This window comes from Diachasmimorpha longicaudata, chromosome 10 (assembly GCF_034640455.1).
Source record: "Diachasmimorpha longicaudata isolate KC_UGA_2023 chromosome 10, iyDiaLong2, whole genome shotgun sequence".
Taxonomy (NCBI): domain Eukaryota; kingdom Metazoa; phylum Arthropoda; class Insecta; order Hymenoptera; family Braconidae; genus Diachasmimorpha; species Diachasmimorpha longicaudata.
In genome coordinates, this window is record NC_087234.1 from 5,720,956 (window position 1) to 5,747,385 (window position 26,430).

The 26,430-nt window shown below is 38.5% G+C and overlaps 1 protein-coding gene across 9 annotated transcripts in view; it reads right to left on the reverse strand.

Annotated features, from left to right (window-relative positions):
- LOC135166509 (potassium voltage-gated channel subfamily H member 6) overlaps positions 1 to 26,430 on the reverse strand; it is a 52,380-nt gene that overhangs the window by 7,517 nt on the left and 18,433 nt on the right. For 5 of the 9 annotated variants that reach the window (XM_064128783.1, XM_064128781.1, XM_064128775.1 and 2 more), the window contains 14 exons: positions 25,549 to 25,705; positions 22,600 to 22,801; positions 21,032 to 21,200; positions 19,944 to 20,015; positions 18,629 to 18,753; positions 17,266 to 17,346; positions 5,411 to 5,657; positions 5,095 to 5,276; positions 3,030 to 3,184; positions 2,617 to 2,737; positions 2,329 to 2,449; positions 1,114 to 1,423; positions 391 to 727; positions 126 to 319 (listed from right to left, as the gene is read on the reverse strand). In XM_064128783.1, the coding sequence (XP_063984853.1) occupies positions 126 to 319; positions 391 to 727; positions 1,114 to 1,423; positions 2,329 to 2,449; positions 2,617 to 2,737; positions 3,030 to 3,184; positions 5,095 to 5,276; positions 5,411 to 5,657; positions 17,266 to 17,346; positions 18,629 to 18,753; positions 19,944 to 20,015; positions 21,032 to 21,200; positions 22,600 to 22,801; positions 25,549 to 25,705 (2,473 nt within the window). The remainder of the gene's footprint in view (positions 1 to 125; positions 320 to 390; positions 728 to 1,113; positions 1,424 to 2,328; positions 2,450 to 2,616; positions 2,738 to 3,029; positions 3,185 to 5,094; positions 5,277 to 5,410; positions 5,658 to 17,265; positions 17,347 to 18,628; positions 18,754 to 19,943; positions 20,016 to 21,031; positions 21,201 to 22,599; positions 22,802 to 25,548; positions 25,706 to 26,430) is intronic. The other 4 variants (XM_064128776.1, XM_064128777.1, XM_064128780.1 and 1 more) reach the window with 4 other exon arrangements.

Sequence of the window (26,430 nt, forward strand, 5' to 3'; positions counted from 1 at the left end):
AGTAACTGATCCACAGGGGGGACCCCTTGCCATTTATCGCGATATTAGAGGTGATTAGAATTTTAATTACGGTAGCCATTGATCATAAAAATATTCAGGGACAATAAATTCATTGACAAACTCACAATTCATCAGCATCGTCCTGAAGTGAGTCTTGTCTACCAGTTGGTAATAAGTGTGCACTGGTTAAACTTTGACCACCAGGCCCATACCGATATCTAGGTGGACGGAAAGCAAATCTTCTCGTATCAGTATCAATATCCGTTGGTGTGCTGACTGGGAATCGTGCAGATATTGGATCAACGCCAGCTTGTTCTTCCTGAAATAAAAATCCCAATTATTCGAGTGAACGTTTGGGAACAACATCAGTTGCTTCGGTACTGCACTCACATCTCTCATGTTAAAAGTTATCTCCAAATTTTCGATGAAATGCTGATGAAATTCCGGATAAAGTGCAAGAACATCCAGTAGATCATCGCGATGTATTTTATGAAGATCACAATAAGTCAAGGCTCGTACATTGCAGGAAGACTTTCCAACGGTCGTATGCTCACAGGGATTTTCACCGAATATATCCGGTGGATTTAAGATGGCCATTACTATATCATTCTTCAGTATTTCGATACTACCGCGTGATATAAAATAGAGTGACGTTAAAACGTCGCCACGATGGACCAGAGTGTCGCCAGGTGGTGCATGAGTTGTTTTAAATTTTAGGGAGAGAGCCCTGAAAGTAATGGGATTTTTATTGGCTGTTGACTCTTTGTATGTATCATGTCTCTACGTGTAATAAACCAAGTGGGAAATTCCTCTTGTATTGCACATAGTACAGCCAGCTAACTATGGAAATAATAGATTCCCTTCCGGGATGTAATTATCCATTGATATCGTTTAATTAAATCGAATAAGATTCTTTTTCTAACTTTCAAGGTATCGCTGCAATTAAAGTGTAAAAGGATGAAAGTTAGAATACTTGAATCTGAAAAATTACATTGCTTCCCATCGTTATAAATAAAATCATAATCCACCTACGCAACAATTTAACCAGTCCGACCCCGTCGTTTCAGAACAAAGAGGATCAACGGATTCATAAAAAAAAAGTTGAAACTTTACCTCAAACACCCGGGACTCGCTTTCTCAAAGGCTTTGCAGTTGTTGAGGAGTTGTCGGTTTAAATGAAGACAAATGTCCGCTTGGAGGCATTCCGGAAAACCTTTGAGAACGCTATTCATGTCAATGCCGTTCGTATAAGTCCAGGCATGCTGGAAGTACTCTTCCAAACGCTGACGAAGGGGATTTGGTATTTGATGGAATCTTATGAATTCCCTCACGCGGAGCATCTGCGTATGATACCTGGCAGTGCCACTGTACAAGCGTTGAATGATCGCTGATACGTTACCGAATATACTGGCGTACATAAGAGCTGAAAGATAAAATCAATCATATGAATTGATTTCGAATCGATTCATATTAATTTATTTTAAAAATGAAATTATCGCAGAAATAAAAACTAGTACAACCGATAATTCTATTACGTCTTTGACCGAGATTCCGACTAGTCAGGAACACTCAAGAATGCGATTTCTGTTTCTATCATCATTAAATGTTTGAAGAGGTCGGAAATTATGTCACATTTTCCAAGTGAACAATTTGTCAACTCTTGTTGAGTACTCCTGACCCATAAACAATCTATTCACTTGAGAATTTCGAGAATTGTGACACATGAGAAGAACACAATTTTCCTTCTAGAGAAAAGACTTCTGCGAACTCAAATGATTTCTACGGTTTTCTTTGAACTCTTTCATTCCACAAACTTTTCATTCTACAGGGAAACATCCTTTTGTTCCCTTAAAGGAAGATATGGTGAGAATTGACATAATCCAACTGATAATCGTATGATTTTTGTGAGCAAAGTTTCCAACTAGTTGAAAACCCTGAAGAAAGTGATTTGTGCTTCCATCATCACCAAATGTTTCAGCAGTTTAGGAAGACCGAAAATTGTGTCATATTTTTCGAGTGGACGATTCACCATCTGCTCTGTGGAAAATTCCGAGAGTTGTGACACACGAAGAAAACTATTTTCCTTTGAGAGAAAAGTCTCTCGCGATCTTAAATATTTTCTACGGTTTCTTCAGAACTTTTGCATTCCGCTGGTTTTTTATTCTGTTCACGAATCTCCCCGGGTGCCTTTGAAGGTATTGTTAGAAAGAATTGGCTTCTTCCAGATATTGAACTGATATAGTCGACATTGACAAAAATACTTTTCGCACGTAGTAACGCATCGGGAATGTTTATTCATATTTTTTTTAAATAATAAAATATACTCACAGCCGATCAACATGACGACGATTGTGAAGATCTTTTCGGTATCTGTGTTGGGGGCCACATTACCGAAACCTACGGATGTTAAGCTGCTGAAGGTGAAGTACAGAGCTGTTATGTAACGACTCTGCAATAATGAAAAAATCATGTGAAATTTTAATCTAAATATCGCAATCTGCGATGAAAATCAATAACTGCTGCTCTACACTTCATGCGAAAATATTGTTGTGTGGAATAAAAGAGGTGACGATAAACCAATAATTTCCTCATCGCAGAGTAACCTATCAACCTCACCTTTATACTAGGTCCGCCGGTGTTATTATTGAAGTAGAATTGATGCGTATCGTTGGCGAGAATATCCAACCATCCAACTTTACTCTTGAGGGACGGTCGTTCAGCATTACCGATAGCATACCTGGGTGCAAATAATTCGTACAAATGCAGATCTATGCGCAGAGAGATTCATTCAACAAAAATTACCGGAAAAGGTAATTCAGAGAAAAATTATACGAAAATTACTGAATGGTTGCGAAATAATTTTTCAAATCTTTTAGATAATTTTTATTAAACTTTTGTCTGTCAATTGAAAAATTTACTCGACATTTTTCTATATATGCGGAAATTGTCCAAGTCCGCGGGGGAGAATCGATAACGCGTTAATGAATTTCGATTAAGTGGGCTTGAGTGTTGATGATTATGTCACGTACCAAATGCAAGCCATCCAGTGAGCGATGAGGGCAAATGTTGCCATTAATAGTAGTAGTACTGCTGCCCCATATTCGCTGTAGCGGTCGATCTTACGGGCAACCCTTACCAGCCTCAACAGACGTGCAGTCTTCAGGAGTCCCATCAGGGTCGTTGTCTGAAAGTAGAGTTTTTATTTCCCCTTTATCGATTGAAAAAGGAGGATTTTTGTTTAATAGCCCAGTCTTGAGAATGAGCAGTTCTTTAACTGACATCTGGGGAAATTTTTGGGTCGTAGGAGGGATTCGCTCATCAACGGAATTTATTTTGCGATTTTCCAGTGGTGAACAGACACATCACTTCCTTCGACTCTATATGAATGATATAGGACAACGTGGAAACGCAAAACTAACATTTCCAGTTCTCTGAACAATTTTTAACCGATAAAACAATCACTTCAACTTTTTTTGTCGAGGGGAATTGGTGGGTTTCGGAACAACTGCGAACTAACTTTCTCGGAATTTCATCTGTAATTATTTTGGGTGAGATCTGTGGGAATTTTAATGAGGACATGTGAGATTCGCTGAACGAAAAATGTCGATAGTTCTGGGAGAAAACGCTGGGCTCTGCCATCTCAGTGGATAATAATAATCCATGGGGAACAGAGGGAATCAATTGGTAAATATAACAGTCAAATTTCTTTCACACATGGTCATAAAACACAGTAGCAACAACAAAAATGCCGCAGCATTTTTATTTGCGTGAGATACGAAAAAAATTACTGAAGAAGAAGGAAAAGCAGAAGAAGCATTAAAATTGAAAAATCGTTGAGTAAGCGAATACTTGGGGATGACCAATAATTTGTAGGTAGCTACATGAAAGACACTCCATATTCCACATTCTACCGAAGAAAATAAGCTGGCAAAATGAAAGAGAGGCGCTAAATAATCGACGATTATTGTCCATCACTTCAGGTGTTATTTTCCAAACCTAGACTAGACTAGATGAAGTTGTCATGAAATTTTCGATTATATTAATTATGAAGTGGGACTTTACCTTCAGTGTCACACGAAAATCAACGTAAAGGAAAATTTCAAATTGAAAACTATGTTTTTTTACATTTCCAATTTAAATCGTGATAAATTCAGTGCAAACACTCAACTTCTGTGAAAATTATGCGAGAAACTGTCAATATTTTTCATAAAATTTATTCTATGTCACCCACCCTTTCTGGTCATATCTATATTCATTCTGACAACTCAAATCATCTAGAAGAAGACAGAGAGAGACTTAAAAATTGAAAGGGGAAAAGAATATTCTACAAAAATTAAATAATCTAATTATGAAAGATTAAGTGTACAATTTGTATTTCAATGTGAGTTAAAAGCGAATGCGAATGAAAATCGTGTGAATAAAAACCGTGGATTTGTTATCAATGATTCATTATCAAAAATTCAACAAAATTTAGCGTAAATAAATAGAGAGATCATTTCTGATATTATCTCTGAATTCTCTCAAATCAAAATAAAATCATAATTTGCACTTTAATAATTGGCAATTTTTTCCTTTCAATTGTGACTAACCTCATCCTTGTCCAAGCCAAGCTACGTAGAAATGTTGAACTATAGTTAAATATTTCTTTTTTTTTTCACACTTTGCAATGAAACTTGAGACACTTCATCGCACCAATCGGATTTAACTTCTACTTTTATCTCACACATGACATGAACACACTCTATCTCCCAATTCGACACAATGATTGTGCATGATTTACTTCAATGAGTGATTGCTCCAATGGAACTTGACTAATTAAATTAAAAAATTCAACATGTTCACCATTGATCCAAAGAATATTCTAAAAACATCGAAAGTCAATTCCCAAAAATAAAATCTCACTGAACGGTTGTTTACCGTTTAAAAATAAAACTGTATTATTTCAGAGGTAAACAGCTATTAAATATGTCTTCGTAATGAGGAACTCAAGATAATCTGTAGTAGAAAATATTACTGGAATATGTGAAAATAAACATGAAGGCTTCCATGACATATAAATATTTTGGGACTAGCGATGGGATATTATTCACTCACCTCGTCAGTATTGTAACCATATAATAACAGGTCGAAGGGAATGGCAGCTACCAAGTCGATGAGGAACCATCCCTTCAGGTAGTGGACGGCTATCTTCCATGGTCCTGAGACAACCTCGTCGTTCGGATTGACAAAGGTCGTGCGAAAATTTATGAGAATGTCCACGACAAAAGTCACATCGACTGAAAATTAAGAAAAGAGACACTCACGTTCAACTGATTCGTCAATATAATTTTTCAAAATAATTTCAAATGTAAATTAAAAAAGAAATTGGACATTTGAACAGATAAGTCAGGAATAATTTCTGAATACTCACCAATCAAATCAATGATGACAATGGGATCTTCGCTATACTTAGTTGCCTTCTTTTTACTACCGTAATCAGGTTCACCAAGGAGGAATGCAGCAACGTAGGGGGTAAAAATAGCAGTGTACATAACAAGAATGAGAATGATCCAATCCCACACAGCTTTGAATGGTGAGTAATGAAGAATTGTCCATTTGTGTACACGTGGCGATTGCAGTTTGTACTCCGGTAGAACATCAGCACCAAGGGATAATACCTAAACAGACGATATTACCTCATCAATGTCAAATTACCGTAGGTATTTTAACACGAAAAAAAAAATACATTCAACTTCACATTTCGCTCCACATGTTCGAAATGCTCCTCCACCACAACAAATATTTCAGTCTCCGATGGAATGTACGAACATCAACCACTTAATGATCCATGAAGTGAATGAAAATCACGTTATATTTTCCGACAACCGGATTTGGATACCTTCGTAGCATCGTAAAGACCTGAAATTTTCTCGTTAAAGTACTAAAAATAATATTCCGAATTCCACCTTTCTTCTCGCCTCAAAAAAAACACCGAATGCTCATGCAAACAAAAATGCAACATCGATGAATCACTTGGTCTTTAATTTCAATCCTAAACATCCACGGGATTATCCCCCGAATTTCCATCGGATGAATACCTCGTGGTGATTATCAACCACTTCGTAATTTGTCGTGATACGATTCATAGTTATGTTGAGCGTTCACTGATACTGACGGTACTGAACCAGTTCCCTGATGTTAAGCGGTTAAATAGGGGTGGAATGGTGATCAGGGCGCAAGACTCAATGGAAACCCCCTGGACGCAGGGAGTAATCGGAGTAACTTGATGCGAATACAATGAAAATTTATGGGAAATAATTTTCCAAGGACCTCTCCTGCTAAGGCTTTACATAAGACACATACATACAGTGGTCTTCAATTCGATAGTACGATGTTTCAATATTAATTATACATATCAATAAATATCAATAAACATAATTACATATCAATAAACAATTAGCAAATGCTTGAATTAAATTTTCATTGAATATCTTTCCCATAGGTTTTATTTTGTTATGAAATTTATGTTCCCAAAAGGGTGAATTCAACCGCGCAAGAAATATCCGTTTAGAGGAACTTTCCTTATTTCATCAGGAAGTTGCGAAAGGAATTAACCATAATTGCTTCTTAAAATAGGGTCACAGTGGGTTCGAAGGTTTCTACCTAATTATGAAAGTTACCTATCTATGAGGCATTCAAAGCCGCATATAATCTCAGTACAAAAAACCCACTCTGATAATTAATTTCTTTCATAACTTTGTGCTAAAGTCATCAGTAATTGCAACTGTTCCTTTTCTGTAGAAACTACTCAATAGTCTATCACCGGAGTACATTATAAAATCGCCATGTTAGCATTTGCTAACACGCGCCCCAGGATGTGTACCCCAGCTAGACAAATTTCAGAATTTTTTAGAAATTGCTGAATTGTTAATTTAAAATAATGCAAAAAATGGCCGGGGGGTGGGTTCTGAACTCACAGCCCTTAGGCTTCCAGTGACTTACACATTGAGCATTTACTGAAGAGTGAGAAATGAAATTTTAAATGTTAGATGTACAAGATATGCAAAAAAAAATCTATTTTAATGAATTGAAAAAAAATTAAATCACCCCCTAAAGTCTTTAATGCTAGAATTTATTCCTCAACGTCTCACCCCAGTGTGGACAATGTACTGGTAATTAAGGTCCTACAATAAACGCAATTCACAAGGGTTATAAAGTTCACAACTCTTCCAATTACAGGGCTTCCAGCCCGATTATAGTGGGGTTAACGAAGTGAGTGCTGGGGGATTACTTAATGAGACGTTTCACGCGGTGCGAGAGGAAAGTGAAATGTCCTCGCAGGTCTCACCATTGAAAATGAAATATAATCCTGACTATTTAATTTAAATTATTCAATTTTCTATCTCTTCGCGTAGTGAACGGGGCAGTCGTCTGCAGAAGGTGCGCGAAATTTAAACATTAGTTTTTTCTGTGCAAGAACATTGAGGTCAGCCATGAACACGCGGGTACCTGACCCTGTTTATTTTTTCTCCCTCTGGGTTCATCGATTCTCCTCACAAGCAGTGCAACCAAGATATCCGTGAAAAGGTTTAAAATCAATTGATTGATTATTCAATTATCAAAAAGCAAGTCGATGCCCATCAGGAAATAATGTTTACCCTTATCTTTCCTATATTTGTCGATGCTTTCACGTGAGTAAACAACTCTTCTATCGAATTCACATCGCGAATGCGAATGCAGGGGGGGAATAATAAATAAAGTTGATAAAGAAAAAGAAAACATCGTGTCACGTAGACTCTCCTGCATTTGAATATTTTCACTCGTAAGTTTCGCGTGTGAAATATAAAATTCTTACCGTGGACAGAGTTGATCTGAATTTTCTTATTTTATTTTTCGCAAAAAAAACACGCAATATTCTCGACGGCATTTTAATAACAATAGTATACTGCATCCTAGAATTACCCTGAGAATAATAAATGAGTTTGCACAATTTTTTTTTCACTTATTCACCGATTCCTGGGGCACGAGAATATCGTGTGAAATATTTCCGACGATACGACCATACCTTTATCAAGTCAAAAACGCAAAGAAAGTTGCAGAAAATTTCTCGGAAATTTGGCTTTCTCAAAAGTTCATGAAATGCAAATATTGAAGATGCAAATGTTGAATGGAAAACCCGCACGCGACGACGCGCGCGACTCGACTAAAAACCGCAACGTTTCCAGGCCTCACAGACGCCTTCATCGTGAGTTACGCTGGTAATAATACCCCAGGAGAATAAAAAGAAAAAGACGGGAAGAAAAGAGGGAAAAAAAGCATTCGGAATATATCAAGGTGGATATTCAGCGAGGGTAACCCTGGTGCTTTTATACGAGCGTTAAAATAGAGAGTCATCACAGCTATCTATCTCCTTTCTTCCATGATTCACAACATAGAAATTATAATTTTTATCTTTCGATTTATTAATAACACACGCGCTTGAAAAATAACTTCGACTACTTTCACTGCAAAACTGTCAGTCCACCAGAAAAACATCGAAAAAAATATCGATATCTTTCGTGAAAATTGGCGCGATAAAATGAAGCCGCAAATAATTTCTGGAAAAATATTTCGCTGATTCCGACGTCAGTTTACGACGCATATCTCGAAATCTAAGAGAGATAACGAAATTGTTGTTATAACATTGTTTGTAGATCAAACTCAGGACCACAAAAAAGGATATTACAAAAATTTTGCTATTGCCACATGAAAGAGCCTAATTGTCGATGGAAACATGTTTTATCGCGTGGCCACTGACCTGTCGTATCTTCTCACCGAAGACGTAATCCAAGTAGAAGGGTTTGTAAAACTCACCATCTCCCAAAATAGCTAAAGTTGAATCAGTAGCGAGAATAGGAAGGAGAAAAATACACACGCGTTATATACATGGAGCACTGGTAGATCTCCGATAGTGAAACGGCAGAAATTTGTGTACACCGAGATAATACTGTTGATATTAGAGGGCTACTGCGCACCAGCTAAGCACGTGTATTGGATTCAATCGGAAAATGTAAACAATGAACCCACGAGGTCCACGAGACTCTGAATAACCAGAGTAATTACTATATTTGTCCATTAGCTCCGGTGCCCTGGAGATGAAAAAAATGATAGCTCGGGGGAAATGTGAAATCCACGTTTCCATCAGTTCCAACAAAATACATAAATGCAGTTGAAATGAATGAACCACTTTTCCAATATATCAGAAATTATTTTTATATCGTGATAAGAGAATATTCCTGGAAAATCCCAGAGCAATTTCAACTTCAATTAATTAGCTGTCGATATCTCGCATTTTTCGACCAATTAGAGATGAAACCAGAGACACGTGCCACTAAGCACATTCAGAGAAGTGACAGGTGTTCCTTCCAAGAAGGACGAATCCTATTTTGGATTAATTCCACTGAAATTGCACCCTGACTTCAGTAGCTGATGTGAATGCAGCAATAGTCTCACAATTAGTGATTCAATTTCCGATAATTGGAACACCTCCTGATATCAATTACTACCTGACATGAGTGATATTCCGGGATTCCCAGGGATTTGATTACCCGATCTAATTATGTGCCTCCGTATTAAGTTAAAATATATCGATGTCAGCGTATACATTTAAAAGTTCGAGGACTCATTCACCTCGTAATTGTGAACTGAAACATCAAATGAGAAATTCCGTCGACGTGACCCCTTTGAAAGCCATCACTCATCCTCCCATTATTCAAAGCTTGTCACCACTTGTCACAATACATCTCTTCCTTCCTGACTAATTCTCTTCTAAAGCGACACATTATTCTCGAAATCAGTGGAAACATCGCGTTTCCTATCTACTACCTGGTACATCATCTTAGAAACAATACCCGCTTGTTGCGAGCTTTCCCGACCACGCGATACCACCACGTTCAGGATAACATTCACAATTTTTTTTAATTGATTAGCAAATGCAAGACTGGCCTACGTAAATAATACTTTCCACGTCTAGACCCAGTTACCGATCACTATTTTCATAGGAATTCATTTTTAGGGGGAAAGGCCTGTTGAAGGTGTCCTTTTCAGGCACCGTCTCCATCGCTCTCAACAATTCCCGTCTAGGTCGACTCATTATAATGGAAATCGATGGAAATATCACGTTTCCCATCTACTACCAGCTGCATTATCTTGAAAACAATACCTCCTTATTGAGTGTTTCTCTGATCTGTGCTTGAGGGCCACCATTTTCCAACAATAAACTCTTGGTGCTGCTTCCCTTGACTCTGACACTACTCCACCGTTGCACCAGCTGGCCACCCTGTTGCTGCGGCACCTCAATAACAATTGGAGTTGTCAATCTTCCGTCCTTCAATGAACCACCCTTCTTCGAATGATGCTCCACCGATTTAGACCCTGACATCGTCATGTTACACTCATCAGTGTCAGATCGTCCCAGTAGGTTCTCCGACATAGCCCTCGGGGACTTGATGCATGTCATTGTCGTCGGTACAAACGTGTTTGCGGATGATACGGATTTCACTAGTAAATTCTTCCCCTCCCTTCCCCACGCCGCTAATTTCCGACCTATTGGCAGTGTCAACGAACGTTTTGGCCAGATGCCAAATATCGAATCCTTTGATTTGTCCTCGTAATTATCGACTTCATCTTTGCCATTGACGTTCAACGGAGCTGACGATTCCTCATTATGCCGCTGATTACTCCGCCCTTGCCAATTTCTGGCCAATGAGCACGATGCTGATACACCTGATGAACTTGATGATGATATCGATGCCGATGATCTCGAGAAGCTCTTCTTGAAGGGTCGCTTGGACGATCTGATCAGGCGATTATCATTACAAAATAAACGAGGCTTCTTCCACGATCTTCTTATGCTGGACGAATGACTTGAAAATGTTGATGAACTTATCGCTTTGTCTAGGTGATGATCATCATTGTAGGAGGTTGTGCATCGTAAACTTGGACACAAGTACAAACAATCATCCTTCTCGGTTATTTTCACCAAATCAGAGCCAGCTGAATCACTCGTTGTGTCTGATGTTGGACGATGGTTCTGGTATGATGCTCGTGATGCTATACGCTTACGACGAATTATCACTGGTGGTGGTGCACGATCAATTTTATCGATTAGATAGGCTGATGAGTCAACTTCGTGACTCTCTGGCTTCAACTCTGTGTGATCATCTCTTCTCTCTGTCCAACTGCTTCGTTTCCATAATCCTCCGGATAGATCTCGCCGCTTACCCTCCTCCGTTTGACTTCTCTCGTGCAGCTCAATTTTGAACGGATTTTCTATAACTCCATTTAGTTTTTATTATTCTTCTGACTTTGGTTGATGCACTTTCAGGGTTGTCAGGGGTTCATTGGATGTCATCCTGCTTTGGAGAAGGGGAGGGTTCTTGGGATATTCCTTTGGTGGCGGTTGTTTTTGATGTTTCAATGCACAAATTAACTGGATTTATTGGCTTCAGGTGCGGAAAACAAAGATTTTACGTTCCATTGTTGAAGCATAGACGCGTCATATTTTACGCTTTTGTTTTCGATAACATTCAATAAAGTTCTTTTTCCTTGGATGACCAATAAATTGACTGTTGGTATTTTTTTTTCCTCTGGTTTCAATTTTTTGGTACTTGTGTTGCACAAATATCAGATAACTTTTTTCATTACAGGTACGGTAAACAAGGAACTGTTTGGACAGAACTGAATGGGTTCACAGCAGCTGTTGGTCAGTTCTCATTGTTCAGGAATTATTTTGTAAAAAACTGTGTAAATTTGGAATTACAAATAACATCACAATTTCAAAATTGTTTTAGGGTAATAATTAATGGATGGATCAAGTAAATAACAGTCTCGTGGGTTTTATGGGGTTCGCCGACCCGATAATACAATCTGTAGATTATACTTTATCTTTGATCAACGAAAATTGGTGTTAATCAACCAGTAATGTCAGTCTCGCGAGTAAAAAATAACACATTTACTTTATTGTTAGCTAATCGTTCGCCTCAGTTGGAGGTATATTTCTTATCTAGTAAATTTTTTGGCACAAATCACCACATTTTCATCACTTAATGGAATAATTCAAGAGTTTCCACATTCGTCATTTCCATTTTCACAATTTATTCAACTTCCCGGGGCTGAAACCTCCACCATTATTAGCCTTTCAAATGTCCCCAATTCCGCGAAAAGAATATCGACACCTGACCCAGAAAAACCGTCTCCATGCAACAAAATAACTCCACTCGGTAACAATAGAATTATTTAAAAAATCATCCGAGAAAAACAATAGTCACGAAAAATTCAAAAATAATTGTTTGCAAATTCAATCACGAGTTCAAAACAAAGGGCGCACGCCCCACCCGGATATCACAAATTGTCTTGGAAAAAAATTTCATCTCAGAAGGGGAGAATCAACGATGAAATATCGCCATTGCAGGCCAATTGACAATGAACTTTAACTAATTTTCTTTCAATCAAAACAATTGTATCTACGTTGAACACATAACGTTCTACACTCGCACAACAGTTGTACTGCGCCGTGACAATTTTCGCGAGTGCCCTGTACCACCGCCACCTGTACACAAGAGGGGTTGCCTATTGATTCTTCCACGGGGAGAGTAGGCTAACAGGAGTGAGATAGATGTTATCGGGAAACAGAGACAGAGAAGAACTAGCGGATAAAATGGTGCGCAGGCGTGAGTACTTGGCTCTATTTGGACTATAGTGTGCACTTTTCATTTCGAGATTTGCTGTTACTGTAGGCAAAGCAATTCAGCGCGGAATGTTTCAATTGATTTTTTATTAGTATGACGATTTCAAGGGTCGGTTAAGTACCGGAGGATTTTATAACATCAGCATAGCCATTGGAAAAAAAAATTACGTGGTTTGTACGCAGAACATTGGTGTATCTCTTATTCGAGATTATTTTGTCCAGGCTTACACCTCAATTACAACAGTAAAGTAATCGTAAAACAACTGATTGGGACATGCGCTCTTCGAAATTGAAAGTGCAATTTTACGCACTAGTAACACAATAGACCATTGTGACTTGTGGAAGGAGAAGGAGCAGGTGATGATGGAAATGATGGGTCACGTTAATGAGTCGGAGGGTGGGAAGTTCATCTAATCATTCATCTAATGGCTGTGGAATTAATAGCTTCGATGAATCTGGAATATATTGCCAATCAAGAAAAAATGTAGGAGGAAACCAATCACCAGTAGAATATTAAGTAAACAATCCAATCATCTGATAAATTCAGGTGGGAGATAACACGTCTTGATAATAGTCAAGGGTAATTGCCCTTAAGAAAAGTGTCTGTGGGTAATTATCACCCTCCGATGAATCAATGAACGTCAATACATTCTCCATAATTGTCAGAAGATAAATATTACCTGCTCTTCTTTGGGTCGATTGCTATCATCCTGTTCTTTTTCAAGATCCTCAACCAGTTCATGCAGAAGACGTATATCCTGGGGGCTGGGGGTACCATTAGCCCTACCAGCCCCCACATTCATTGCACTGTGTGGCGCCACTTCACAATTACCCCCACGATTTCCTTCACCGACAATTACAACAACATCCTCAATAACTTCACCACTCACTATCAATTCCACCTCCTCGTCCTCGTCTAGATCGATATCACTGTCATCATCATCATCATCTTTGTGCTTCCAGATTAATGACCAATCCGACCAACTGTGTCCAAGTATTTCATCACCCGTCAAACGTCTATTTTCGTCCTCGGCATCGCTCATTTAATTGTTCATTTAAGAGGTGCACTGAGGCTCAACCTCCACCCCCTCACAAGTTCTATTTAATGATGATCAGTGTTTCTGGGTTTCGAGAATTCTCGGGGGATTCGACGTAAATTATAAGGGGATTTATCGGGAGCCGTCGGTCGGGGGAGATCTATTGGAAAAGTTTAATCATGATTGCGTTTTTTAAAGTTCATGGGAATTTCGAAAACACGGAGGACATTTCGGTCTGACAAACACTAATCTGATTACAATACTACAGTGATTTTATCAACCCCATGTTTCATTCATAGAAAGAACAATTATTAAAAAATTACGTGTCTGTTCCGTCATCTCCCAATCAAAACAATATTCATTAAAAATTACGGAACATGTGGGTAATTTTTTAAACAATTTTCGTCGATAATACGTCAATAATTTCACCATCCCCAATTCCTCAAGTGCTCAATCGAGTGACAGATCCTTGAATAGAAAAAAACTACCCCGTAAACATGCGCATGAAGACCAAATGACTGGGGCTGCCGAAATTCAAGTGGCAAAGTTGATTGTTGCGTGTCAAAAACCAGTAGTTGATGTATCGTACCGGAATGCGGAAGGGGATGGGGAGCGTGTGAGCAGGTGGTTCTCGTGGTACAGGTCGAGTAATACATACATTAGCGTGTGAGCCGTAGTACTAGAGGGAGATCAGAGTCCAAAAGCGGGTGCTTAATGGAATAACTGGATGTACAGTTGAACAGCTAAGGGTGATTGTGTGTCGGGGACTTGTATTAATGGGGTCACGTGCCGTTCGAGGGGTCACATCGGGGTTGAGACTGTCATTTCTTCCGTGAGTCCGATGTCTTTTGATGTTAATCACAATACTTGAATGTTTTACTTCCGAAAGGAATCAAAAAGTCTTCATATTTTGTCGAATTTGAAATTAGGGAGAAATTCGGGAGTTGAGGTAATGTTGGGTATTAACATTGGGCCAACAGTGATTTTAATGAAAGTCCATTTGGAGGCAAATTGGTAATCCATGAGCCAAAATAGATTAGACATGTTACCGCGGAATCAATAACTGAATAACGAAATTTCATTGGAAATAATCCAGAATCAAATTTGGTGGTTGATGGCACGTGATAATTCCACGCTTCGCAAATTTTGTAATCAATAAATTCTGGTCGACTGTCGGTGTAAATTAAAATCACGTGTTAAATCAGTCCCTGGAAATTGGCTAATGACCATATGAATCGATGTCTGGAAAATTGATTGGAAATTAGGTGAAACAACTTGGGAGCGATGATATGCGTTTCTGCAGAGGCCTTAAACAAACGTTTGTACCTCGTAAATTGTCGGTTTCTCGAGACAAGGCCGTCAGCCATTGATCAACTCCGTGTACGTGTCTATCGTGTATTTTGTATTCATAACTGAGCTACTGAATGTTAAAAAAGGAGAAGGTGGTTGTTCAATGCGGTAAACAATGTAAATACAGACAATGTTACAACATCCTTGATGGTTTTATCGATATTTTGAATATTTTTGGAGAGACGGGTGGAGTTGGGGTCTTTATATAAGACACTCCTAAGAAAGGAAGAGTTGCCTCGGTGTTAAATCGCAAACGCAAATCGCAAATCACTCCATTGAACTTTTATTGAACTAAAATTAAATAACAAAAATTTTTTAATCATTACCTGTCTTTAACTCTACCGGACTAGCTGTATCTTATATAAAGACTCCCCCGGTATACCACGATAGGCCATAAAATTCAATTCAAAAGGCAATAATAATTCCTCCCCTCATCAAGAACGATATCAATCGTAATTTCGGCACGAAGTGTCATTGTGCCTTATCATAATGAGCCATCATGAATGTGCATGAGGTCAGGGGGCCAGGGGATAATTTCTCGAGTGAGGGGTAAAGGAGTAGCTCCGGCACGATACCTTTGGGGAATTTTAAGCCAACGGACATAGTAAGAAAATCGGTCGATTCGAGGGGTCTATCGGGTCACGGTCAAAGTGTCTAAGGTTCTGCTACCGAACAACTTTTTACTTCTGCGTTAATTCCTCTGGATAATGAATTATTTCATATCGAGAAGGTCTTTGTTCCTAAAAATATATTTTTTTTTTACTAATGAATAAGCCCGGGAGGTCAATCAGTCTTCATAACTGCAGTTCAAGCTGTACTGAGAGCTCATCTTGTTTTGCCACTCCAATAAATTCTCAGGAATTGCCCCTTCATACGCGCGGTACTCGGGAAATCCTTGAGAGTTCAAGAAACCAAACACTTGTCAAGGGATTACACTCAAGAGAATCCACGGATTGTCGGGGGGAGGGGGAGAAGGAGGAGGAAGAGGAGGAGAAATATGGGAACGAGGGATTTTGACATAAGCCCCAGGATAAGGGGCGCTATAAAAGTGCTGTTTATGTAAGTTCTTCCAGGGATGAGGGAAAAGAATGCAATTTCTACTGTCTTTTACTAGAGCAATTGAACATCAAAAAGCGCGCGGAATATGTCAGATAATTATTTCTATCTCACACACATACTATAATTTCATTTTTATAATTTCTGCCTGTTGATATTTAACAATCACATAGGCAATCTCCGCAATACCGCTCGCACTTCCCGATGAATAACAACAATTCACCAACTTTTTAAATAAAAAAAATTATCAACTCAAAGAAATTGATATTTCAATCAAGAACTTATGTTCTATGACTTGTGATTTATTTATTGTCACTGATTACTGGTGTAGGAGGATCAAACGTTCCCTATTTTTAATTCGATAAAAAAATTATTGAAGAGATTAAAAAAAAGCACTCGATAGGCGGGACGGAATTGATCCAGCGATTATCGAGAAAAATAATCGAAAATTTAATGGTAAAAAAAATTTCACGTTTTCGTTTGTAAAGTTCTTGTAAACGTGAACCACCGAGCGCTACGGGTGACTATGCGACACTGACTGAGACGCTGTCTGGTGGAGTTTCCATGAAATACCCCCCCGCTACCCCTGGCACACCCCTTTCCCCTCTACTACATCTTCCACAACCCCCCGGCGCTGCCGCCAACGAAGGTGAGCAGAAGGGGTGGAATTTCCAGCGACCGATAGTAGAGAAATAACGGAGAAAATAGGCACACGATCGGTCATCCGTGCACTCGTGTTTTTATTTGCTTTTTCAAGTGAATACAGTCGACTCTTTGTGTAAGATATCCAGGAAATGGTCCACCCACTGGGGGCTACTGGGAAGGGGAGAAGATTGTCGCAGAAGAAAATGGAAAACTGAATTTTTTGAACCGTTAAAAATTTTCCGAACATTTCCAATTCGAGGGAGAACTTGGAAAAGTTGTAATAATTCTTCATAATTTTGTTATTCGTAATTTTCGGACCAATTTCTTTACTGTACAATTTTTTTGGATGTCTTAGACAGAGAGTCGACCGTGAACTTCACCCTATTTATAAAAAAATAGAGGAAGAAAATCAACCCGAGGAAATGAATGAGACGACTGATTAATCTTTTATGAAATCATAAAATTACTCACCTGGGCGACTTTTTCCCCCATGTTCGGCGTATGCATCACCCCCTGGAAGTACTTGGCTGAGCCGTTATCCTGGAGAGAAAACTGTGTCACGAGAAAGTGTCAGGAAGGCAGTTCATTTTAACAGATGAAATAAAGAGGGTGAGAGAAAGGCCTTCTGCCAACTCTAGAAAAAGCTCGGAATTGCGTTTTTTTCTCAGAAAATGCGGGTGAACCTTTCGCAGCGAATAATGCCGCTATGTAATCAGTGGTGCATTGAAACGAAAAAATTACTTCTCACTCTCAATTTTTTATATTTTTTTTCAATATACTACAGCCGTTCTTTCACCTACATTTTCGTCAATTTTTCCACGTGGAGAAAAACTCGGAAAAAATTAATAAATAAATAGTGACACACGGTAGCGTATCAGCCAAGTTAATCTCGGTCGAAGCTATCGCGTGTGTCATTCACCCACCGACTTCGCCCTGACCTCTTTTTAAATATTTTTTATTTTTTCGAGAAACCGGATTTAAATATGAGAAAATCATCTTGGGATACATGATAATTCAAGGATAATCTTTCCCGTTATATTTTCATTTTCTTTATGAACCGTTCCAGTTAACAGATTTACGAGTTTCCTCTCATTTCCGTGAGATCCCAAGCGCTACTTTTTGGTTTTGTTATGTTGGCAGTGAGCGAGTTGGCAAAAGCCCATTTTTTTAATAAAAAAAACTGAAAAATAAACAAGTTCTGACCGAATGCACAAACCTCTGTGTTTTTACGTCATAACACTTGATGAAAAATTATCATGTAAAACCCCAATTGGAAAAAAGAGTCGAATTTTTTCTCCAACTGTGAAATCAGACTTTAATAATCTATTCTAGAGTTGTCAGATGGAATCGTGTCACCCTGATCTTTGTACATTGTTGAATTCCTCACACTCTAATCGTGTCAGGGAATATTATTCACATAAAAAGCCCTGATATATTGCATAAATTCTCGAGGCTGAGGAATGTCTGACACTAGCGGGAGAATTCTACTGAAAGTGAGAGATGAAAATTGATGCCTTAAAAAATTTTCATTAAATCCCTTCAAAGCTCGAGAAATTATCCAAACTAATTGATATTTCCACTAATTTATAGCAGTGGCAATTGTTTATTCTATTTCGAGATTTTTTTATTGTCTCGAATGACTGAAAAATTTAGTTGTTAACCAACTTATGGTCATCGCGCATTTGTGAAGTGGTTTCACTAATAGTTTTTTACACTCGACTGCTTGGAAATACCAACGGCAGCCCTAGTGGCAAAGCGGATTAAAAAAAAAGCTCGCGTGGCCACTGGAGCAAATAAATTTACACAAAACGATGGATTGATACTATCAACTTACTTTGTGTTTGACAGAGTCTGATCCCATTTGACTGAGTGATGGAGATTTTCTCTCTCTGGATGTTCGCCATCTCTGTAAGTCACTCTCCGATGCAACGCCGGGAAATATTTTCGAGTGTTTCGTGGCTTGAAAGGAGAATAATTAATGGAATTAGACTGGCAATTGTTGTAAATGAATATTAATGAAAAAATACAATGATTGAATTTAAAATGACGATAGATATGTTTTGTCTACATTATTCTATTATCAGGGTTAGAGAGTTCAATGCAACATCGCAAGTAGAAAAGTACGTTGATGCTATAGATTCATTGTGAGGCTGTCGGAGAATATTGTGAAAAAAAAAATTATTAATAAATATTTCTGTTGCTTTAACACTAGTACGTAAAGTATCACTTTACGGACTGTCTTTCGTTTGCGAGTGAAAATCCTCCGACATTCTCAGTTCAATCAGATTGTGAGTGAATCAATTATTGCTTATTTTATTCGTATCGGCATCTAAAAAGCTGCATTCATGTGAATAGAAGACATGTTTATATTTGTCAGTATTATTATGTGTGTCTGAAGAGGAATATGTTCGTTCAATGATCAATGCGGTATTTATAGATGATTACTCAGTAATGAGGAATTAGTTGACGATTTTTAAATGGACATATTTACAATCAGCGGATATTTTCAGAGTGATAATTTTCGATGATGATGATGAATAGTAACGGTGATTTGAGTTCCCACCAGTGTCGGGAATTTTTTTTAATGAATATATCAGGAAGTGGAATATCCAACTCAATTTGAATAAAATAGTTGGTGCAATAAATTAATGATTCTCCATAACGATAAATAAATAGTTAAAAAAAATTCATGCATCGGAAAAATTTAATTGTCATTGGAAAAAAAAATTATTTCAGAAAAAAAAGTAGAGGCCTAGAAAAGCGCATTCATAAATTCAATTTATCCTGGTCAATAAAAAATGAACAACGCGATAATTTCTGATCAGTAAATTAAAAAAAAATCAAACAAAATCAATTGTTTTCCTCGTCGAGGAGACTGGAGCGCCCACTCGTGTGAATAAGCCGTAACAAGTGAATTCTCTGTTCTCAGTAAAACAGAAATTGTGCAACTGGCTGTCGGCAATGCCGATTGCCCACTTATCAACGATTGTTAATGTAAAATAAAAGTGGATTAAAAAAAAAACTCCCGCCCCTCCCAAGCTTGTTTTCGCAATAAAATTTCATCTCAACCTCTGCGTGATATTATTTCAATCAAATTCAATTTGTCTTTGTTTCTGCTCTAGATTTTTTTCTTCTCTTTAATTTTTTACCTTCCATGATATTATCGACCGTCGCTGGCCATCGCTCAAGGCCGCTCACGTATTCACTCCCTCGACCCGCTACTAAAATATTTTATATCTCAGATTTTTCAAATCTCTCAGTACAGTTAATTCATCAATAATCAGTAAATTTATCACAATGGTTGAATTTAATTTTTCATTGTTGAATTGATCATCGATTCGAAGTCACCCAGGGATTCTGTATTTTAAGAGCCTTTCCGTGGTACATTGTTTTTTTCAATTTTCCTCGGAGTATTGCACGGATAGAGATTAAAAGTTTGAAATATTTCTCGGGAGCTTTCCATTCCAAGGGGTAGAAATATAAAGGTACATTGTACTTATTAACGAGATCCTATCAGAAATGCGGGACTGATTACCATATATTATAAATTTATAAGTTCTCAAGGATAAAATTCTGAAAATTATGAATTATAATCCCACTTGTGACTGACATAAATGGGTGATAACTTAAATCCTCAGAGTTTTCTCAAATAATTTTTTAATATTCAACAGACGGTAGTTTATTATTCAATGTTATTAACATCACATTTTTAAAGGTCTCGAGTGTCAGCAGCAACTGCTAGAACTCTGGGTCATGTATTATCAGTCAAAAAGAAATCTTTTCCCCACAGTCCCTCAATGATACGAAAATTTATTCCCCCTCAGTGGATCTCCTTAATAAAGCACATTAACAATGAACTACAAATGCAAATAAAAAAACGAATTCGAGTAACAACAGATACTGGACAATTCCAGGGAACTTGTATCACCAAAAAATTTATCTAACGATTAAAAACGGAATAATGAAAGTCAACGTGAATTCAAAACATCAATAACAATTATGAATACTCAAGGGTTAAACAAGAGGTGACATCGAATACGACACCTAAAAACACAAGGAAAAATAATTTATATAAATATAAATGGGCGGGTAGGTGGGGGTGTGACGACCAGGAAACACATCACTGAACGATCACAAACCCAGCATTATCAGACATGTCAGAGGGGTAAAATTTGGTAACTAAGACATCAATCAAAGTTAGATAATGTTTGATGCGGATGAGGAATTAATTACTTACAGACACTGCATGTAAGACTTCTACAGGGTATTTTGGCCATATCGGATTTGACCATTCGCTTTGATATTGCATCGAGACTAGCCGCGTGTGATACACTTCTCGACGGCTCATCATTGCCGTTCCCTGGAGACGTATGCTGACCCTCCCAAATTCCTGATTTCGGTGATACCTGGAATGGCATGGAGAAACATCATTAATTTTTTTCTTTCCAATCAATTATACGAAAATGATGACATTGTAATTTTTTGTTGATGATAATATACAGGAGTTGAAGCCTCCCATATTACAAAAATAATTTTTTACTCGAACATAATCATTAATTAATTGTATCAATCCCAAAAACTTCTTTTCACGCCTCGAGTATTGTCTTCCATTACGTTTACTTTATCCTTCGCCGAGGAATTCACTATTTCCAACGCCAGAACCAATATACAATAAGAAGATGGCCAATCTACCAAGTTGCAAGATAGAGTCACGAAGAATGAGATAAAACTTTTAATAACGTTTCAATGTAAACATCAACAAAACGCTTCACAATTCTACCGCAAACAAACTCAGTGGAAATGTCACGGAAGAACCTCCGGAAATTGAAAGTTCAGTGGTTTTATCTGCGGGAAGAACGAAAAAAAAAATCCCGTGAATTGAAAATAATTAAAAGTTACAAAAGCGTCGAAGAAAAAAAATGGGAAAATGAAAAAAAAATAGAAAGGACAAATGCAAGATGAAATACGTTGGCTATGGTTGGGTGATGGATGAGGAAGAATTGGAGCAGGAGTCTGCAGAGACACATTAAGATATATGTTACTGGAGATGAAATCGACTCGAGGATTATCGCATCCCAGGCGTGTCGTTTAATTCCATTACATGGCTGGCATGTATACAACTGAAGATGACCTACTGTATTCACTGGGACGACCATTACGGTATCATGTTGATGGTGGTAAATCGGATATTGAGCGATTGATCAGAAAGCTGATGGGTTATGAGAAGGGGTAGAAACGGTTTTTTAATCATCATTCCATTACTGGGTCTTCGAAACCGCTTCCAACTAGATACTTCAAACCTCTGACTTATCTTATCTTAACAACGCTCATATAATATATTAAAGCAGTTCTTCGACTAGACTCGATGCCCGATAAATAATTTCGTTAGACAACTCTCAATACTCGAATTATATTCCTAGATCAATTTCCTCTTCTTTTACCACCGCAACCGGGATAGAATTTACTGCCGGACTAAGGAGATTGTACCCCTGGGTTTCAGAAATGGGAGACAAGAATTGTAGTGGGGATTGGGTGAAGTGGAGTTAGTCTGAGGGGTACAATCTCCCCAGTCCCATCGTCCAAGAGTCCTGACATGACAGAAGTAAATAATCCATGTCAGTCAGATAGTTAAGATAAAAGCAGTTCCATTTTGTTTCATTGGATGAACATAGGTCATACCCCAAGTGAGGAAGAGAACCAAGAGAATGGCGACAATAAACAAGGAAAGACAAAAGAATAGGGATTTTTGTCTCGGCTTGTCTTGCGGCATCACTAATTAAAGTTAACATCAATTAAAGTACTAACGTCGCTTACGCCTTCAGGGCTGGCAATGGGAGCTGCTGTTGGTATACACGTTGGACTAGGTCGTGCAGGTGGCATTGTAACTCCACAAGTACTTGTGCTCAGGGGCAGAGGTGGTCCTGCAGTTATACCTGATGGTGGTGGTGTGCCTATTCTCGCTGATCCCCAGGATTCCACCATTGTGGAGGATCCCGACGTCAGTGGACTGAAAGACAATAATTATTTACATATCGTATCATCTAATTTGTCTATTGGCACGTCCTAGACGCGCCATTCTCCTAGGGAAATAATGAAAAATACCGAAATAGCGTGGGGACTGAATAAATTTTAAAGAACTCCCGCAATATTAGAGGTCGATTGGTTTAGGGTATCCACCAGCAATGATATGTAAATTATGGAGGTATAAAATATAAGATGATAAAATCAGGGGATTAATCATCTTGGTCACCTTCAGATGAGTCTCGCTCATGAAAAAAATATTGAAATTCCTCAAAGTCCCTCAAGTATTCAACTGATTAATAGAAAAACCTGTGATAGTTACGGATAGTGTCACGGAAAATCAATGACAACTCTGTCACATATTGCGGCTATTCGCATGTCATGAAGGCGCCGTCGTAATAATAAAATAATGAAAGATGACGGGGAAGCGGAGGAACGGAGTAAATTTCGAATAACTCCGAGAACATGAAGACGTCGAGTGATAGAATTAATCACATCTAATAATTCTCGGTTTTGAAAAAATGATCACTTAAATTTCTTCAGCCATTCAATTGACTACGAGAGAAACCTGTCACGGTTGCGGATGGTGTCACGGAAAACCAAGTGAACTGAAATTTGATCAATAGATCAATGATAACTCTATCATTTCACCCATCTGTTTAAACGTCATAGAGGCGCCGTCACAGTAGTAAAATAATAAAAAAATGACGGAGCAGCATATGAACCGAGTAAATTTCAAATAAACCCAAGAATATAAAAACGTCGGATGATAAAATCATCGTATTAATCATCCTCAATGACTCACGTGAAGAAAAAAATCGGAAAACTTTACAAACTCCCTCAGTCGGTCAATAGATTACAAGAAAATCCTGCCCCAGTCGCGGATAGCGTCACGGAAAATCAACGGCTGTGATTCGATCAATAGATCAATGACAATGACTCTATCTTCTAATATTCCCCATTGTCATCGTATCGGGGCGTTGTCGCACTAGCAAAATAATGAAACCCGACGGAGAGGCGTGTCGGAATGAATAAATTTCAAATACTTTCGAAATTCAAAAAATGTTGAGTGATAAAATCGCATTATTAATCATCCCCAAATGACTTTTGCTTGAAAAATAACCATGGAAACTGCTGAAACTCCCTGAGCCATTCAATTGATTACAAGAAAGACCTGTCACAGTTACGGATAGTGTCACGGAAAATCAACGGCAAAGTACAAATTGATCGATAGACGGACGACAGGAGGTCGGAGGGTCAGCTGGCCTCGAAATCCCCCAAGTATGTCAGTGTTAGGTCAGACTTTGCCACCAATCAATATATAACGATATGACGTGTTATACGAACGTGAGTTTAACAACTGCAGTGGTAAAACAATTTCTTTGTTTCTTTTCCCTACCCTCACTCCTCCGTAACCCTGAACACAGAACAATTTAATGAAACTTTCAAATGTTTTCTTACGTTTTTTTTTTCAGTTACACTCGCATTATTGTTGACATACAATTGTTGGAATATCTAAGAATGAAGGGGTAAATTTCTTTTTTTTCCATTTGATTTGTCGTCACTACAATCGCGTGCACGTTTTTAAGACCTTGAAGCGGGCCGCATTGTGATATACACAATAAAATAGTGTATGTTTGTGTCATCCAACCCTTCGGACTGTCCCCCTACATCCCCACCGACATCCGGCGTGTTACTCTTCAGGGTCCCCCATTTGTTCACTCATGTCGCGTGATTTCCCCTGGTGAAATGTTCCAACGTTTGTTAGTTTCTTGGAACCATAACCTAACCCAGTTGGCAGCTCGTTGAATTTTACTCATCGCTAACTGTTCCCTCGCAATATTTTCTTTTTTTTGAGGTCTTTTTTTTTCATTTCCGGTGAAATTCAATATTCTCGGAAATGGTTTTTAATCATGTGGCGTAGTCATCGGGGGCTAATTTCCCGGGAGGTTTTTGGTGGTGTTCTGGCTTTATTGACGACCGGACGGATCGGAAAGACCGGAAAGTCGGTGAGTGATTGAGGAACGAGAAATGCGGATTAATTCAGTTTCCCTGTTGGAGGGAGAAAAGGGGTTTCGTTATCGTCCGTAATGTGAATGAAATGCCGAGGTGGGGTGGGTAACGACTTCTGTTTGTGCCCTCCTTTATGATACCCTAGAGACCCTTACAACGAGGGAAAGTAACTCGAAAAAAATTCATGGGAACAGTCTAACGAATTTACTGGGTTTCTCGTCAATTTTCCATTAGTTTTTGATCGATTCTCTGCAAAAAATGGCGCGGTATATTTGCTCGTGCGTGAGGGGAAAAATTAGAGGGTGAAGTGGAAGCCCAGAAGAGGTAAACAAAAAAATAAATTCCAGGGGATTGTACCCCTTGGAAAATAATTCTGATCGTATACCCTATGGTCCCACCGATTTGTCGCTTTCTCGATTTTATTTTACCCTAAGAAACCAGTTTACTACAATTTGCAACGAGACTTCTTGGCACGATATAACATGAATTTTCGTCATCGATGTCCCTCTCCTTCCTTCCTTCCATCGACACGGAAGGACTTACGACAATCCAAGAGTCACGGAGACAAGCACGAGGTCTTCTTTTATAATATTTTTCGTCATCTTTATTTCGATGGCAAATCAATACATCGGCATTGAGTCTTATTTATCGGAATGAACTAAATATTCGGGTTATGAGGGATAGAATATCGAGATATTCAATGGGTTATCGATAACTCACCAATTTTCGGAGGCATCTTCATCTAGAATGGTCCCGTCAGGCAGGTGACGTGGCTGAGGCACTGTTGATGGCGCACGTGGTCTGTTCCTCACTCTCGGTGGCCCAACAACGCCAGTTCTTGATAGACCAGCACGGAATGATGCCCTCGCCCGATCGACTGCATTTGTAACAAAGAAATTACACGATTAGTTGTATACAATAGGCTTATGAATGATTTTTATTTAGAGAGGTGACTTTTGACTCTCTGGTTACGTAGCCCTTTGACTACTTTCACGTCTCAAGAAGTGAAATTTTTTATTCTTTATTCTGTGCGATGGAACACCTGCACCTGGAATTCGCGATTCCTCGTCTGTTGTTCAGAACTGTTAGGAAATGTTGCTCTCACGGGGGGAATTCGTAAATTTTTTTTTCCTATCATGAATACTATTTGATTATCGCCTCATTAGGAAAAAAAATTATAGCATCATCATAAATCAAAGGCTGAAGCTTCAGAAGATATTTTCTTGAAGTGACTGATGTGACTGAATAATCAGCACCCAACGCCAGACATCGATATTCCTGTGTGAATAGTAAAACGCAGATCTGCTTACACAGAAGTATCAATTATCCAAGTGTAGAAATCTCGACGAAGAATATGCGATCAATGAATTCATCTCGAGTTGAACGATCAGACACTGACCAGTCCAAGAAATCAGAGCTCAGCCCGAAACTGATCTTTCTTTAGACCGATGTCTCTTCCTCCGCTTGGGATAAAAAAAGACGTGTAATGTATTTGGCATTCACCGATAATGATCAGATTTGGCCTAGGGTAGAGCACCGGGTGGTCATCAATAACATCCATTCCATGAGGAGTCCGAGGTGTCGAAGAAATTCTCCCAAAAA